This window comes from Perca fluviatilis, chromosome 15 (genome assembly GCF_010015445.1).
Source record: "Perca fluviatilis chromosome 15, GENO_Pfluv_1.0, whole genome shotgun sequence".
In the NCBI taxonomy this organism is placed as follows: Eukaryota; Metazoa; Chordata; class Actinopteri; order Perciformes; family Percidae; genus Perca; species Perca fluviatilis.
In genome coordinates, this window is record NC_053126.1 from 8,924,369 (window position 1) to 8,943,023 (window position 18,655).

The following is an 18,655-nucleotide window of genomic DNA, read 5'->3' on the forward strand; positions in this document are numbered from 1 at the left end:
TCATCCTCACTTCCCTTGTCTGTGACGTGCATGTTTCTCCCTTACTCTCCCACTGAGTGCATCTGCTCTCCTATCTAATCTTTGCCTAAAATCACAGAGATAATCCTGCATCCATCTGTCCTGAGAGAAAGACAGAGAACTGACATTGCGCTTATGATGTGAAGACTAATTTAATGCGTCATCATGCTGTGGGGAATAAATCCTGATGAAAAGTTGTGCTGAAATAGTGACATCTTCTCAAATTGCTTACATTTTATTATACACAAGGAGATCTCACATATACATCTTTTATACATAGAATATTTTGCACATTTTTGCATTATGATCATTTTCTTTTTTAACTGATTCCCACCACACATTTCATCAAGAAGGAGGAGGACAACATTGGACTAACCATAAATGAGACAAAGAGAAACTTGATTAAAAATACACCAATACAACACTTGAAAATGAAATTCTATACAGGAATAATCATTCACGTCTTTTAGACATTTCATTCAAAACAAAATTAGCCTTAATCACTTTTTCAAATCATTTATTGACATACCAACACATTTTACCATTAAACCCTCAGTTTAATCAAATACAATTATTTTAACAATCCAGTAGTGTATTTTTTTTTCTCTCACAAAAGTGAGCTCAATTCACAAACTCTCTACAAGTTAAACAGAATTAGATTCTTGATCTGAAAAAGAGCCGTCTGCAAAAAACATTGTGTGTTGGCATGGCCTGTGAGTACACACAGAGGGCAGACGTAGTGTTTGTGTGTGCATGAACATGTTTAATGTACTGTATGTTGGCTGTATGTGCAGGCGCACAGAGTTGTACTGTGCAGTTTGTTTAATATGACAGTTCCTCTCCTGTATAAGCATGTTGGTGTCCTCTCAAGAGAAGCACCTCTGAACTCCCTACTCCATTACCCAGCTGTCATTGCGTCACAATGGAGAGGGTGCTGCTTTTGAAGGGCTTGATAGGAGCTGAGTTGATTGGCCATGATTGTTACCAAACCTTAACACACCCTCTGACAATGTATGATAATACTTCCTAATCCCACCCTGTTTCCATGGGTGCTTCACAGCAATGTAAATACCAAAAAGTGTGCCACCACTCCCTCTGCACACTGTGCATAGTGCACTTGACTGTGCTTGCATGAAATTAGCACCCTGTGTGTGTGTATGTGTGTGTATATGTGTGTGTGTGTGTATGTGTGTGTATATATGTGTGTGTGTGTGTGTGTGTGTGTGTGTGTGTGTGTGTGTGTGCAAAAGGAAGAGAGGGATGGTGGGGTACTACACTGATGTGCTCATTAAAACATGCTCACCGCACAATGTTTCAGCACCTGCACCCAACACAACGAACGCTCGCTCGCACGCACTCACATACGCACGCACTCACGCACGCACGCACGCCTGCACGCACGCCGCACACGCACACACACACACACACACTTAAATTATCTGACCCACCAACTCAAACATGACTAAAATTTAGATACTAAAGACGTGGAAACAGAGAGCAGCCACAAAGACACAGAACAAGGCAGAAACAGAGGCAGCACGTGCTGTGATGCCTGGGAATATTATAACTGTTGTTCCTCGCTAGTTACGCAGTGGATCAGTTAACCAGCTATCACACTCTACTTGTCATTCTGGGCCACCTATCTGACGAGAGCGTAAACGGCAAATGAAAAGTCACAAATGTCAGATGATTACTCATGTGACCCATAAGCCTGGCTGGACGTGACCTAGTTAGGTCAGACACAGGTGAGATTCAGCTAGACACCAAATGCAAGCTCAAACACACACCTTTGCACAATCAAATGCACACACATAAAGGGGGCCTGTTGTAACAAAAGCTATACAGCTTCACACACACAAACACAGACTGATACAACACTTAAGCACATTTTTTCTCTTTGATTTAATAGTTTGAAAGTAGTCGGCACATGCATGCATACTATAGTTATGCAGTGCTGTGGAAATATTATTTTGCAAAGAAAGAAATTAAGTGGATGCATCACTAGCGTCCAGAAAAGATTGTCCACAAGGGGCCTCACTCATAAAAACACATTAGCTTTTAGTTTGTGTATTGATTTTTAAAACTCATATGCTCAATATGATTTCTATTGAGGCTGAGGGCCTTGGGAGTAATATAGACTAGAAAGTGTAAGCAATCTACACTAGTGGCATCACATTTTGTATTTTGTAATTTGGACAATGTTGTAAGCTCAAATGTTTAACGTTTCAAAACTGAGGACCCAAAGGTGCTTTCTCAGCAAGAAAAGTAAATGTGTGGTTTACACATAAAAATTTAAATACAACACAATGCCAGTGGCTTGAGAGAGTTGCTGTACAGGCAAAAAGCCAACTACGCACGCACGCACGCACGCACGCACGCACGCACGCACGCACACAGAATCTCCACAGTGATGTCGTGGAAAACAGGACGCTTGACCAATCACAACGAGCTCAGGAGCAGGAAGGAAGTCTGGGATCTGAGTTCAGTTTTTGCTGTTGAATGCTGTTGAATTGTATGTGTTTGCACACAATGCACACACGCGTGCGCACACGCACGCGCACACACACACACACACACACACACACACACACACGGAAATTAATCAGATGCATACTTTTGATATGTGCAGTTGAAAATATTGTACAAAAGCACACAGCAGGTCCATTCAGTAAAACAGTGACTCTCTTACAATCCCTTTCCAAAAACAATCTTCCTCTTTTCTTTATCTTTTTTTCAATTATTATTATTTTTTTACTTCATCATCGCATCATCGTATCATTTTGATCTTCTATGTCAGCTCCTTCTCCTCTTTTCCCCTATACATGTACGAGTTGTATCCAGGTGGCTGGACATACTCCTCAGACTTATCCCAGTCCGACACCCATCCAGACCCGGCTCCTCCTCCGCCAGTCCCTCCTCCATTAGAACCAACAACTGGTTGGTTCATGGCCCCGTACTGCCCGCCTCCGCGGTAGAGCTCATCTGTTTCATTGGCCAGTTCATCCTCATCGATAATACCGCACTTCTCCTCACTGGTGTCCTCTATATCCGCCCAAGGCTGCTTTTCCCCTGATGCAAAGATACCTAGTGAGAAAAAAAATCTGAATCAGAATAAGATTTACAATATATCAAAGTACTGCAAAAGGCAAGAACGTAAATATAGAATAGAAATATTACAATAAAAATATGTAAAATACACTATAAAAAATACAGTATGTACAATATGATTAGCATTTAGACTGAGGTCTTCTGCACATGCCTCACAAAACACTATATTCAAAGTCAAGTCATACCATAGAAAATCACTCCTCCGTAATGTACGAGTGAAGCTATTAGGAAGACACCCTGCCACTCTTCACGTGTCTGAAATTATGTAAAAAAGGTGTGGAACATAGGTGAGTTCCAAATGTTATACAAGGCATTATAAAGTCAATACAAGTGAATGTTTATTTACCTTGTGTTTGGTCATGGCTCCCACTATGAGAGGACACACCATTCCAGATAATGTTCCCACCCCGTTTGAGATGCCCATCAGTATGCTGGCATATCGAGGGGCGATATCCAAGTGATTGACATTAAACCCTGAAGCAGATTTTTACAGATAGGGTTAGAAAAAATACATTTCTCACAACAACTGAGTAAAGGGACATCAATTAAGGGAGATATTTGCTGATGCAGTTATAATCCTCATGAAGCTAAGTCAGCCCTCATCAGTATTAAAGGAATAGTTCGACATTTTGGGAAATACGCTTATTCGCTTCCTTTCCATGAGTTAGATGAGAAGATCGATCCCTCTCATGTACAGTAAATATGTTGCTAAAGCCAGCAACTGGTCATCATAGCTTAGCATAAAGACTGAAAACAGGGGGAAACAGCTAACCGGGCAAAGTGTAAAAATTGTGTTTTACAGGGGTTATGCGCCGACCTATTTCTTGGCCGGTATACAGCATACTTGTTTATAACTTCTCTTACCTGAGATAGCAAATCCACTGAAACCCACAGCGAGGACCAGGAAGGAAATGGCAATACCTTTTGTGTGAGAGTATCCCACCACCAGCAGGAGGGTGGCCTCCATCCCAAAACCTGAAACACATCCACATAAACACATCAAAAACTGATGAATGAATGAGGAAACTAATCCACAACTTTATTCTCTGTCTCAACCATAGACTGTAAAATTAAGGTCTCAACAAGCAATGGTCACCTGTTATACAGCAATGCATTATAGTTGTGTTAAAAATGGTACACGTTTCAATGCACATGCAGAAAAAAAACTAATGCAGCTTTTAAGTTGTGCTAAAATATTGATATGATTCCAGTACTGGCAGCTGCTGCACTTCAAACATTCTGAATGAAAGTTGCTGGGTAAAAGGTTCCAGACAAATATTGTATTACTACATGTTAAGTCCTTAAAGCAACGCCAAAGATTCTTTTGAATACCTTAAAATAATGTTTCCAAAATCGTTTCAGTGGTTCATCAACTTGTAGCATTCGCTTTTGCCGCCCTCTATCGGCTATAACCGCGCTATGCAAGTTTGCCAGATCGTGTAGCGGATCTGTAGTTCGAATGAGACATAAGAAACTACTAAGACAGCGGTAATGGACAATTCCGCTTCCAACCTGTAGGGAGACCGAAGAGGAAAAGTGCTTTGGTGTTGCTTTAAATTTCAGGACAATTATGGCAATTACTTAAATACACCTATAAAATGTAATTTATCTTGTCACTCTCACCTCCACAGTTCATGAGCTTCCTGACATTGGTGGTGGTCATTAAATTGTGGGTTCTCAGGTAGTCTGCCAACTGGCCTCCAATAGGCACGATTATTGTCATCACCAGATGGGGCAAAGCTGACACCATGCCCACCTGAAAGAGGAAAGGGGGAGAGTGAGTGTGTATGTGTATGAGAGTTATGTGCATGTGAGAAAGACACATGGGAATAGTGTTTTTATTCATTTGAGTGTTAGAAACAATGAACGGCTGAAGGTTGAAGTTTTGTTTTGATAATAGCACATCGATCTGAATAATAATTCATGCTGATTAGTGCTCCTTAGAACTGAACTGAGGTAATGTGATCTAAATTATGACATAATATCAAAGAAAAGAGATAAGACAATAGGCGGTCAAATGGTAATTTCTTTTTTGGTGTTGTGGTGGTGTGGGGTTCTAAAATTCTGACCATACAGTATATCCATTCAAGCAGTCTCCCCCTCTCTCTACGCATTTCCTATCACCTCTACACTATCTACTAACAAATAAAATCAAAATACCCCCAAACATGCCAATGGCTTGTCATGGTAACCCTCAAACTCTTATTATCAGTCTTGTTTTTGAATAAAACATGGAAAACAAAATTTGACACACACAAAAGAAAAATTACAGTATATAAATAAGACTACACTCGTTTACACAACCTAAATTTGTGTTGCTAAATCTTCCTTCTTACTTGGTTTGTAGAGATGAGTCTGGGACTTTATTGATAGTTTAAATCCTTGAAACTGCTTATAATATTTAGGTATGGGGCTTACACAAACCCACACCCTAAAGAAGAATTCTGTTATTTTTCAACCTGGGGTTTATATTCTTAATTCTGGCTTTTTTGCCTATAGGTCATAATAATGTTGCACCTCATCGTAAGAAATTTGGAAAACACAACTCGTGTATATAGCAGCAAGCAGTGCAAACATCCTAAAGATTTTGAAATAATTCATATTTAATTTTATATTAATAACATTTTACATAAATAATTTAAAATGCTTAGGGGCAACGTCATTATGACCCATAGTCACAAGAGCCACAATTATAGGGAAAATACCAGCATTTCCCTTTAACTCCAATTGAAGTGACCTAGAGCAAAGCCTTAACACTTGAACTCTCCAGTGAAATTGCAGTTGGCTACGGTAGTCGACTGCAGCTTTGGGCGTATTCCAATTGTGAGTAGACATTTCTGAAAAAAAATCAAACTATAGCTTCTATAAAGAAGAAGAACAAAGTCTTTATAGCTGATATAATCTCACCTTGCTGATCTCAAAGCCAAATACTTCTTCAAAGTAGGCCGGCTGGCTGATGAGCAGCAGGTAGAAGGTCCAGCTCCTGCAGAAGTTGGCCACAATGATGGCGTAGACTGGCATGGAGGTGAAGAAGTGTTTCCATGGTGTTTTAAATTTCTGCCACCAAAAGGAATAAGATATAATGGGATTCTCTGACTTCACTAAGATGGATCAAGAACTAGAGAGTCAGCTGAACATGTATACATTCATGTGTACATCTGCACTATCTGTGTTTGTGTGCAGGTCTATGAGACCTACATGCAGAGGATTAAGAAATGATGCAGACTCTCCGATTGCCTCTTCAATGTACTTCCTCTCCTCCGGTGTAATAGTGGGATGAGCAGCGGGACTCTCATACGACACCAGAATCCAGAACAAATACCAGCATATCCCAAAGCTGCCTAGGAGAGGCAGAGAGATAGAAAGCAGAAGACATGGGTACAGCAGAGAAAGAGAAAGATAGTTAAAGGGTACAGGAGTAAAAAGAGAGAAAATGAAAAGTAGCTGCTCAAGTTAAATTAAATTCCTTGAGAATTTAATAAAACATTTGCAATTTAGTCTTGATTGTAAGCAACAAAAACACAGTACTTAATGGATGTGGAAACATTTGCATCTGAACTGAGGAGTGTATGTATTAATGTATTACTTGGTCAAAGTCGTGCAGTAAGCAAACACATATTTCATTATAAGGACACTAACCATAGACATAGAATACTGAAGACCACCCAGTGTATTGCACCAGTATCCCTGCTAAAGGCATGGCCACCACCGCCCCTGCATAGGATCCTAAGAAGGAATCAAACAGAGAAAACCAACCAATTATTTATTTTCTCTCATAATCATGTAATCATTTCTACACTCAAAATGCTCAATATGTTTTGTTATTCACTGTAAATCCTACGGTGGCCCTGAAGTGCAAACCACGACAGCAAATCCCACAACATGACAGCAAATCGCCACGACGTGATAGCAAATCGCCACAACATGACAGCAATTTGCCATAACAGGACTGCAAACCGACACAACACCACAGCTATTCACCACAACACTGCAGCAAATTGCCACAACACAACAGTAATTCACCACAACGCGACAGCAAATCCGACAGCACAACAACAAATCCCACAACATGACAACATTGGTAAGACTGAAACGGAAAGGGGAGGTACCTATTGGACATTGATCCTTGTCCTGATTGGTTGTGTGGCATATAGTATATTTTGGGGTACTTGGCACTGTTATTTTTTATTGAATGTATAATTTAATTTTGTATATTTGCAAAAATGACAGATACCCCCATTTAATGTATTTGTTAATTCGTATAAAGGCATAAGATCATGTGTTGGTGTAAACTGTTGGTTTGCACTGCATTCTTCATTTGGCCCAATGTCTGAATGAATGTTCGAGTAAATTTGCCTTAAAATTAACAGATAGCCCAAATATACTGTGTGCCAGTGCCAGACAACCAATCAGGATGAGGATCAGCGACCAATACGTACCGTTCCTTTCCGTTTCAGTCTCACCAATGCTATTATGTTGTGGTCGTGTTGAGGTGATTGCTGTTGTGTTGTGGTAAATTGCTGTCGTTGTTGTGGTGAATAGTTGTTGTGTTGTGCGATTTGCTGTTGTGTTGTGGCGATTTGCTGTCGTGTTGTTGTGAATTGCTGTCGTGTTGTTGTGAATTGCTGTCGTGTTGTGGTTAATTGCTGTCATGTTGTTGTGAATTGCTGTCATGTTGTAGTGAATTGCTGTCGTGTTGTGGTTAATTGCTGTCATGTTGCAGGATTTGCTGTTGTGCTGTGGCAATTTGCTGTTGTGTTGTGGCAATTTGTTGTCATGTTGTACGATTTACTGTCGTGTTGTGGGATTTGCTGTCGTGTTGTGGGATTTTCTGTCGTGTTGTGGGATTTTCTGTCGTGTTGTGGGATTTTCTGTCGTAGTTTGCACTTCAAAGCCACTGTAAAATCCACATAACATATTCAATACTTAAGCTTTGCAGGAACCTCTGGCAGCTCTATCTTTGCAACCTCATGTTCAAACTCACAGAACTTAACTGGAGTGGAGATCCCAAAGTTTCTGCAGATATCAGAGATATTGAATTTGGGGATACATGTGTCAGTAAGGTGAGAAACGTTACCACAAAAGGCTGTAGTGGCTAATCGACTTCTCTCAAGAGGAGGCGCCCACTTGGCCCAGATCCCGTGGCAGGCTGGGTATGATACACCCTGAAGGACACAATATAGTCAGGGAAACACTCTTGCATGTAGGACTAGTCTTACACAGAGCACATGTGACACATACTGTACCTCAACAAGACCCTGGCATATTCTGACCAGTATGACGCAGCTGTAATGGCAGCGAGCAGCAGATGGAATCAGCATGTTGAGGGTGGATGTGGCCACTATAGCAAATCCAAACACTCTTAAACACACAAAAGACAAAAAAGCAGATTGAATATTCAACAGTCACAACAGCAGCACAAACGCTCCACTAAAAGGATGAAGCTTCATGGTCGTGGTCCTACATATAATTGGAGTTGTTAACTGGTGCTTGTTTTGTCAATGCTGCTGCACCCGGTATCTGCTTATAAAGACCATTGTCAGGTCCAGCTCATGCTCTTAGTTCATTTTTGGTTTGTTTGTGTTGACTTCCTGTTTTATTTTGAAATACTCACCGTCTGTTTCTGTTTCAGGTCACTTGTCTTCCCGTCTTTGTATGCCTTCCTGCCTGTGTGATTGCCCTCCCTACCCTAATGTGTGCCACCTGTGTGTAATTGTCTTCACCCACTTCAGTATATATACTGTATACTTACCTTGTGTCCCTTGTCTGTTGCCAAATTGTTGTTGTACCTTGTGTCTCACTCTCCAGCATTATTCCTAGTGTCTCTTCCCTGTGTTTTTCTATGCCGGCTTTTGACCATGTTTTTGCCTACCGTTTTTGTAGGTCCATTACCTGTTACATCTGCTTTGAGTCGTGCTTTTGGATCCACTGTGCTTCGTGACAACCATGTTTAATGTACTTTTCCTGAATTTATGTGTGGTTTGATGCTCAATATTTGACAACTGATTTAAATAATTAGTCATACCCAGCACAATTGCCAATTTTTGTAATCAAATCAACCAATTTACACCAGATTACAGTAATGCCTGTATTGGAGAAGATATTATAAACATGAAAACATTTACCTGTTGGCTGCAAATTTTCGACATATAAAGCCACCCGGTATCTGTGTGACGATATAGCCCCAGAAGAAGGAGCCGTGGATCATCCCCACTGTCTCAGGGTCCCAGGTGAACTGTGCAGCCTGGAGAATAGAAGATATATGACTTTAACTTCATTCGATTAGAAATTTACTTACAAAATAGATCAGTTGTATCAGAAGTCATCAGAACTTCTATTGTTCAACAACACTGTAATATTCTCAAACTAAAATGCAATATTTTGATGTACTTCCTAGCTTAGTAAATCTGTCTGTATGATAATTTATTTATTTATTATTATTATTATTATTATTATTATTATTATACAGTATAGCTTTCAGTTCCAAAATGAGAAGGCAAAGTGGTGAGTAGGAAAGAAGGCACAAATACAGTAAAGAATGTTTGCTTACATTGTATCACTCATGTTTAATTTATATGTAAGTACATGTGGCCTGAGAACAGTGTTTTCTCTATCATTCATTTCATTCTTTTATTAAAAAATATGTATTGGCATTACTCAGCCTCTAAGCAGAAATAAGCAGATCATAGAGAGACAGAGACAAATCCTAATAAATAATGCAAATGTCCTTGTCAAAGGCAGATGCAGTGAATCAAAGAGCTTTAATTTCTGTTTTGCCACTTACCACAAGTACTTCCTTGTTGCCTTTGTAGACAGTGTGGTCATTCACCATGCTTACAATGGCCACACCCAGGTTGCACCGGATGCCAAAAGAGATGCAGAATCCCAGGCCAGACAGGATGGCGATGATGTACCTCCTCGGCAAGCCAAAGCAGGTACAGTCCACCACCGGCAGCTCCTTCTCCTCCACCAGCTCAGGACGTCCCTCAGCTGATAATTCAATGGTTTCTCCATTGGGCTGTCGCTTCTCAATCAGCCTGAGGGGAGACACAGAAACAGAGTGTGCAGGAAAGGAGAACTACAAACCAGCCTCTGCACTTACATAATGTGGATCAAAAGGCTTCCAAATCTATTTCTATTTGCAGTAATATTGCTGCCATGAAAAACAATACATTTTGGGTTTATCTGTTGGTATAGACAACACTTCAGTTTGCGGTGATGGACCCACTTGTGAGTTGAACACAGTGTAACAGGTTAACACTGCGAAGTTATGCATCTTTATAATACTGATTCTTTAAACAGCCTGATTAGGATAGGTGCTAGTGGGGTGACATGCTGATGCTGACCTGGTGTCAGCAAACAGCTTGTCTTCATCTTCATGTACATCTTCCAGACACCACATTGATCTCTGCCTTTCTCAGCACAAAGCAATTTACAATATTTTCACAAATGGGAGGAAGATGTTATATCTTTTGTTGTTTTGAGGCTGTGGCAAAGTATATATAATTTCTTTCACTGCAGGGTCTTTGTAAAATGTGTATACATTTCACTGACGTTCTCTATCTCTCTACCTGTCTCACCCCCCACACACACACACACATAAACACACACACACACACACACACACACACCTCCATGCAGACAACATGCACCATGTTGGGGTCGTGTCTGACTAAGCACGACCCAGTGTGTGTGGAAGCAGCTGTCACTAGTGGAGGAGCAGAGTTAGCTACGGCAGCACCCCCCAGTGTCCGCTCCTTCAGAACACCTGGTACCTGCTGCCATACTGGTGCTGTTAAGACATCCAGTCTCTCAGACACAGGAGCTCTCTGGAGACCGATATCTAACCACATCATGAAGGTATTTAGACGGTGAACAGAGATAATGAAAGAAGTGAAAGAGCCTGAAGTTTAATTTCCAAAAATACATCCATTCTGTCAAACACACATTTTTTTGTGCCAACCAAGGATCTTCTGCGTTTACCTTTAAATTATTTTGGCATTTGTTGTTAAAAGATGCTTGTTATAGGCTGTTAGGCTGGCCCTTTTTGTCAAGTGGTGAGTGTCACTTTTTTCCACGGAGTCAAACAGAGACGTCAGGAAAGCGGCCATCTGTGTATCAACCCCGCCACACACACACACACTTAAGTACATGCTTTCTGCAGATACATTTCTCAGATTAAATTAGACATAGTGCCACACGTTTTAGTTTATGTTTTAGCCTTAACCTGAGTGTGTTTGTTTTTGAGTAGGTGTGAGTTCACAGCAAAATGCATTTGTGTCAGGATCAGCCCCACTTTCCATTGGGCTGATCCAGTTAGTCAGTGAGCTGGAGAATTATGCACAGAAACGGACAAAATCATAAAAAGGATTTGTTCAATGTGACGAAGATGGTTGTATTTTTAAAAACTTGCTTTAAATTCAAGCTTTAATAAGATCCCAAAACAAGTGTTATTGCATTAAATTCAGCTCAATGTGTTTCAAGCAAACGTTCAAGGCAATTCATCTCTCACACCGAAAATCCAAGATAACTAATTCACGCACGCTAACACAAGACAAGTCAGACTCTGACGCTGCTAAATTATTTATGTGTTTTTGGGTGAGATAAATAATTCACTCAAGCTTTTACACCATGATCTGTCACTATCTATCTATCTATCTATCTATCTATCTATACACTCTCATCCAGCAAGTCGTTATATTTCTCTATGCATGTGGATTTCACTCCCTCCCCCATTTTCACACAGCAGACTGCATAATCTCTTTATACATCTATGCAATACCATATATGCCAGTATAATGATGTGTAAATCAAAATGGGGTCCAACATGAGATAGTGTACTTGTTAAGTAAAACACAATGGACAACAGAAAAGTAATAGTACTTTGTAAAGCAACATTTTTGGAATTTGTAAGAGATTAGAGAGGCTGCATCCTCTCTCTCTCTCTCTCTCTCTCTCTCTCTCTCTCTCTCTCTCTCCTCTCTCTCTCTCTCTCTCTGTTAATCTCTTACCACATTCAGATTAGGATTACAAAAATGATTTACTTCCGGAAATGAATATGGAAGGACAGACTAGTGCTTGGCGTGGTTCAGCATACTTCTTCCTCTATCACGAAACACTGTAGAGTTCATGCATTTTTTGTGTAGGTAAAGACCTGGATAACTATTCTATATTTATCTGAGAAATTACCTGTTTGAGCACAGGCCTCCAGACAAGGAGCTTTAGCAATGAACACAAGTAACAGAAAGATGACACTGTTCCAAATTATGTAAATCAATGCAAAAAGTTGATCAAAAAGCTGACGTGACACAAAGGAAGGTGTGCACATTTTTCTTCTGATGAATCAGTTGGTCACATGTGCTGCTGTCCTCTCGGTGCTAAACAAACATGCTGACTCGCCCCGAGTTAGGTTGCAGGAGGATCCTCATTAAACCTCACGACAGATTGCAGCCTGACACCACACATACGCTACCAGCTAACGAGGCTAGCCCACAGCAAAAATTACCGTTAATTACACATGCTTCCCACTAACGGGCAATCTCACTCTAATGTTTGTGTTTGTGAAAGTCGCTCAAAATAGCTGAGTAGCAGAGTGATGTTTTAAGGTGGTAGTGAAGGTGTATTGGTACTTTCGCTTACAAACAAATACAGTCATTTAACATAAATCAGCATTTGGCAGTATGCCTGCAAGCCAGCACAAAACTTCTACAAGTACAGGTATGAAACACAGAGAAAAGAAGCTTTGTCCCTGGACATTTGCCATCGTGTGAGGCTCACTACAGTGTGAGCTTGCACTCAGCTGATGTAGCTTCTCTCGTTAGCATAGCGAGGACCTGATTGGTCTCAGCTGGCAACAATTAATGAGCCAGAGAGCACGAGCAGGCAGGAGTCCCGTGACCACAGGCTTTCTGGAATATCATAATTACAATAGTAACAGGCTCAGTAACAACTCAAACTGAGCTCATATCTGTGCCTTACACCTGAGCAAAAAAATGCAAAAATCAACCAACAACAAAAAGCCTGAATTAAAATCTGACATGAAATATACAAAGTCAACCTGACAGTCGATCAAAGAAATTTAGTCTAAAAATGAATAGACATCATGCCTTAACACAATGGATTTTAACTATTTGATTAAATTAACATAATTTATAATAGATTCATTGTTTTGTTTATAAAAAATAAGAAAATGAGTGAAAAATGCTAAAATGTAATAATTAGTTAATGTATTTATGCATCTTATTTTATTCAATTAACAGTCCAAAACCCAAATATTTTTAGTTTACTCTTATATATGACAAAGATATCCTCACATCAAATAATTAACTAAACATTGTCGCTCTTATGAATTCATCTGCAACCCCCCACCCGCTGAGCCCACAAACCATTTTTTAATCAAACAAGGACTATTTATTCATATATAATGTGAAACTCGGTAAAGGTTTTACATTTGCTGTTAGATTGTTAGAACGTATTAATAAATGTGCTTAATTTGTGATTTTGCAATAATATAAAAAGCTATGACAAAATAAAACCGTGACTCTCACATGCTGGTTGGTGACCTGGGACTTTTGTTACCCTGTATATTAAATTCACCAATTCACAGAGCGTTTTGTGTAATCCTCTGATAAGAGGATGATAGAGAGGGAGAGAGAGAGAGAGAGAGAGAGAGAGAGAGAGAGAGAGAGAGAGAGAGAGAGAGAGAGACAGACAGCAACAGAGGTTCACAGTAAAAATATTATATAATGCCAGACGCCCTGGACATTATTTGCTGATTTTGCTGAAACATACTTTTCTTTCCTCATGCCAGGACACACACTCTAGTACTGTAGTCTACAAGTGATTTCTCACTTATTTGCCCTCTATTTGTAGGCCAGGCATTTGGAAGTATGGGTGGAAGCTTGAGGAATGTTTTAATTTTTAAATCGTAATTATTTGCCATTTAGATAGTGGTGTCTCCTCCTCCCTCTGCAAACCTCTCACTCTCCCTGAGCTGAACAGATTGGGTCTCGGTGGGACTGAGTCACCCAGGGAGAAACCCTGTGGACGCACGCACGCACGCATGCACACGCACACACACACACACACACACACACACACACACACACACACACACACACACACACACACACACACACACAGTGTTTTTCACTGCATGCCCAGTTCCCAGTTCTGTTGTGTTTTCAAACTCAAACCCACTAACGCATGGAGGCAGCATAAATATGAAAAAATGAGGCATTACTGACATCATGGATACAAATCGCATCGCTGCCAATAACCAGTCATGCTGAGCAGCTGACTTTCCAAACTGCTCAGCTCAGACAGAAAGACAAAAGATCAAGACAGAGAACACAAGCAGAAGTGTCTCAAATGTAGCATTTTGGTGTCTTTAAAATTCTTTAAGTCTACAAAAAAATCCTGTTTGCTCTCATTCATTCACTGAGTGAAGTATCCAGGGGCGTAGCACACAATTCTGGGCCCTGTAGAATGGCATTCTCTATGGGCCCCTCCCCGCATCCACAGATATACTTCTTTTTGAGCCCTAAACACTCAGAAGTACTCAGTCTCCTCCTGCATCATTGAGAGTGTCCTGACGAGGAACATTGCTGCCTGTTACAGAAACAGCACCTAACAGGACTGCAAGGCCCTGCAGAGAGTGGTTTGATTGGCTAAAGCCTAAAGGATATTTACAGGCGTTACAAGAAAAAGGCTAGGAGAATCATTAAAGATCCAAACCACCAGGGTAACCTTTTCTCCCTGTTGAGGTCGGGTAAAAGATATCGGATACACCAGACCAGCAGAGGCTCAGTAGGAGTTCCACCCTCAGGCCACTAGGATTTAAAATAATAGAAACACTGCCTAAGACATCAGGAAACCCCCTTGATTGTGCACATGCACAGAGAAGTGAAGTCAAGTAGCAAATCTGCTCTGTCTCTAGATGGACTTGAAGAATTCAAATCAAGAACATAGTGTAATATTCAATATTATTGACAATAATTCTTACATTCACAAGAATGCTATGCAGTAATTAAAATGACGCCAAAACGTTTGCAGTTCTTGCAGTTTCCAAAGCCTTAATGGTAAAAAAAAAAGGATCGTTTCATGTCATCATTATTTGAATATTTTATTTAGACCACTTTTCAGACCACTGGAAATGTAGCACTCCGCCACAAGTAAAATGGATTAAAAATGGATTACTTGCTATGTTCTGTATTGCCTTGTGCATAGTGAAACACAAGCTCTCCTTGTGTGGCCATGCAATGTAATCCAAATCCACAATTGAAGTATTTTAATAAACCTATATGTGACTTTTTAATGGCATGCTATTAAAAACTTACAACATACAGTCTGATGAGAAGACATTTGTAGTGTGATTGTATTTCATGGAGGGCTGTGGAGTAATTCCTTGGCATGAGGAGATGAATAGGTGATATTTAGGCATTGATTTGAAGATGTTAACGGAGGGAATAGTGAGAAAAGAAATGCAGAGTACACTTGACCTTACAGTGATGAAGTTTATGCTTACCTAGTGGAGTTTAATATAGAAACAGGAGATGCATTCTGATGGAGAAAATGTTTAAATAATAGATGAACTCCTGGCTGCTTTCATCAGGAGGGATTTTGTCTGTGAAGTGGTGAGATTGCACACAAACACACCCATCTACAGTGCAGGGATGTCCTGTTTGTATATATATATATATATATATACACAAAGGACATCCTGTGTATTTATATATATATATACACACACCGATGCGTGCCTCAAAACATGCATTTTCCACTTAAATTCTAAACAGAAATAGTCACTTTTTCTTTTTAAACCGTTGCCTGTACCTAATACTGTGGCACCATAAAACCAGCGTTCACTGGCTTAGCCGGGGAAACGCCAACGAAAACCAATCTGGATCAATTCTTATACATCACATCTCTTATAGCATCAGCTGTGGCCACGTACATGCATGGCTCACAACCAGTAAAAGAGAAAAAGCCTGAGATTTGCATGTCCATTAATCTGAGAGACCCCGATAGGCTGAAAGTTATCTGTGCTGGTGTCTCAATGGCTCAATGGATGGAGGATGGAGGAGGAGGAGGAGATGAGGAGATGGAGGGAGCGGCTGGAGGAAGTGACATGGGCTGGGATGGAGTGAGTGGGAGGGGAGAGTTTAGGGATTTGCGTGGCTCGACAGCTGGACTAAAAAACAGGCTATTTCAGGACGGGATTTATACGTTTGGTTGCTACCTCAAATCCTGAGAGCGTGAAAGCTTAAAGCAATGGTTATTGCATGAGGTACTATCAATGTCTTTAATCTCTCTTTTTTGACGGAAATATAATATTATTATCAGAACACCAATCTGTTTTGCAACTTATGTATTAAATGTATTCACATGTACAGTATCTAGTGCTTTAACACATTTATGAATAAGAGACTGCAGTGATAATGATCTTTAAAATAAATTACACAGCCAGAGACATGAACAGGTCAAGGTCAGCTTCTTTATTAACCATCTCAAAGAGCTACTGAGTGTCATGTAAAGGCTGTAGAGGTGATACAGATGTACAGATTTCCTTTTATTACTATAGGACTACAATTATTTCAGAAAATGTCAAAATGGTTAATAGAAATGTCCATCACAAATTTCCTACAGGCCATGTGTGACATTTTTAAATTGCTTGTTTTGTCAATCCAACAGTCCACAACCCCAAAGTATTCCATTTTCCATAACATAAGATGCAGAACACTGTCTGAAGTAGTGCTACTGCAAGTGACTAGATATGTAAAATGTTTGCAACAAAAACAATTACTCATAAGATTAATCGATTATCAAAATATTTCCAAGTAAGTTTCTGTTGATCAACTAATCAATAAACCGACTAATCGCTATACAAGAATTACTATAATGATTATTATGGTTGACAGATAGATAGATAGATAGATAGATAGATAGATAGATAGATAGATAGATAGATAGACAGATAGATAGATAGATAGATAGATAGGGCTTTGGTTCCATCTGTCAACGTTCTCATTCAGAAAACGCACGGAAACATTATGTAACCACACTTACACACTCGTCTGAAACACCAATTTAGGCTAATCAGTCCACTTTGAGCTGTGCCAAATTTGACAAGAGCAAACAAACAAACAAACAAACAAACAAACTGGAAAGCAAGAGTCTCAGAGACAACAGCCATCCATGACTTTTAAAGGAAATGTGTGCAACAAAGCATCAAGCCACAACGAGAATAGCCTACCTCTTGTCCCTCAGGCGCTTTCACTGCACACTTTTATCCCGACGACATCTCCATCAATTACTTAAGTTTTTGCTATGGTGGTTTCTGTCCTAATTTGTTTGTTTATGTCCAAATAAAAATGAAATATACATGAAAAGACAGCCAAGAATTCCAATCCAATTACTGCACTATGGGTTGCGCAAAGCTGGACTTTTAACGCTATACCTAAATGATTAAACCTCTCCACCCAACAGTCGCCTCTTTTCTCAGGTGAAATCAACATCGAACAAACTTTTTCTACACTAGAGTTAGGCTACTGTTTGGGAGGAGAGAGGATGGGAACCCGCAGCATAATGAACTGCTGTGTCCCGCAGAACAAAATCCACAAACGCGTGAAAATGGGGAAAAGTCAGAGGTGGAGTGAGGGATATTTGAAATAGGTGTGTACCTGTTAATTTTCCCCAGAGTTTTGGCCGCGACCGCCTTAAACCTGTCTGGTCGGATATCCATCCTTGCAGCTTCTTGACCCGGCCGGTGTACTGATGTCCCGCGCGCCCTCCTGTCCTGCCTGAACACGCACAGTCCTCTCTCTCTCTCTATCCCTCCCTCTCTCCTCCCTCCCTACCCGCACCAGACTCCACTTTACTCTCAGATGGGCCACAGAAAGGTGTAGTCCTTTCTGATCCACCGTAACAAATGGCATGCAGCTGGTCTTTGTTGGATTTATGGTGTGGACTATGGGAATATGGATGATATTGAATATTCAAGTCTTTTGTGCCAGGTTTAAACCTAGGAATATTGCCACCAACCTGAGCAATAAAAAAAACTAGTTGAAAATACAGGGCAAACTTATTAAACAAACCCCAATTGGGCTGTGGCACAAACCATATACATTTCCTACAATTGTTTATATTATGATTTTTTTTTCTGTTTTGGCTAAAGTGGGATAATAAGGGCATTCCTGTGTGTGTGATGGGAAAGAACGTTCAGGTTTGCCAGTTGCCTATTTCCTGCAACCTCTTCATTTTCATTTATACTGTATTTTGCGATTCTCTGCAGTTATTGACAGCTAAAATGTGTTAATTTATCATTTTGAATCCCACCAAAGCTCCACACTGTAAAAAGCACATGCATGTGATTTGAACCCAAATTTTATCTGCAAAAAAAAACATTGATAAAAGTTAAATTGTTACTCTTGTTTTTTTCTTAATCTAAATAAACACAAACAATCATATACTCAACATCCTCATCAATATTATCTTTGAGATTTGTAAGGTGGTAACAGGTTTGAGTGGT

General features: G+C 40.0%; 1 protein-coding gene across 1 annotated transcript; it reads right to left on the reverse strand.

Annotated features, from left to right (window-relative positions):
- Positions 1-232: 232 nt before the first annotated feature.
- On the reverse strand, positions 233-17,949 carry slc17a7a (solute carrier family 17 member 7a). Its single transcript, XM_039824720.1, has 13 exons — positions 17,808-17,949; positions 9,911-10,163; positions 9,252-9,370; positions 8,373-8,487; positions 8,204-8,291; positions 6,766-6,852; positions 6,325-6,467; positions 6,034-6,183; positions 4,750-4,882; positions 3,991-4,101; positions 3,473-3,600; positions 3,312-3,381; positions 233-3,102 (listed from the first exon to the last, which is right to left on the reverse strand). The coding sequence occupies exons 1-13, from the start codon at positions 17,867-17,869 to the stop codon at positions 2,807-2,809; spliced, it is 1,755 nt and encodes a 584-aa protein (XP_039680654.1). The 5' UTR covers positions 17,870-17,949; the 3' UTR covers positions 233-2,806.
- Positions 17,950-18,655: the final 706 nt, after the last annotated feature.

Bases quoted from the DNA above. Each gene is read 5' to 3' on its own strand.
- slc17a7a (XM_039824720.1), bottom strand. From the start codon at position 17,869: ATGGATATCCGACCAGACAGGTTTAAGGCGGTCGCGGCCAAAACTCTG. The intron at 6,853-8,203 runs GTAACGTTTCTC...ATTCCTTCTTAG, and splicing joins AGCCACTACAGCCTTTTGTG to GATCCTATGCAGGGGCGGTG. The intron at 3,601-3,990 runs GTAAGAGAAGTT...AATCTGCTTCAG, and splicing joins CAGTGGATTTGCTATCTCAG to GGTTTAATGTCAATCACTTG.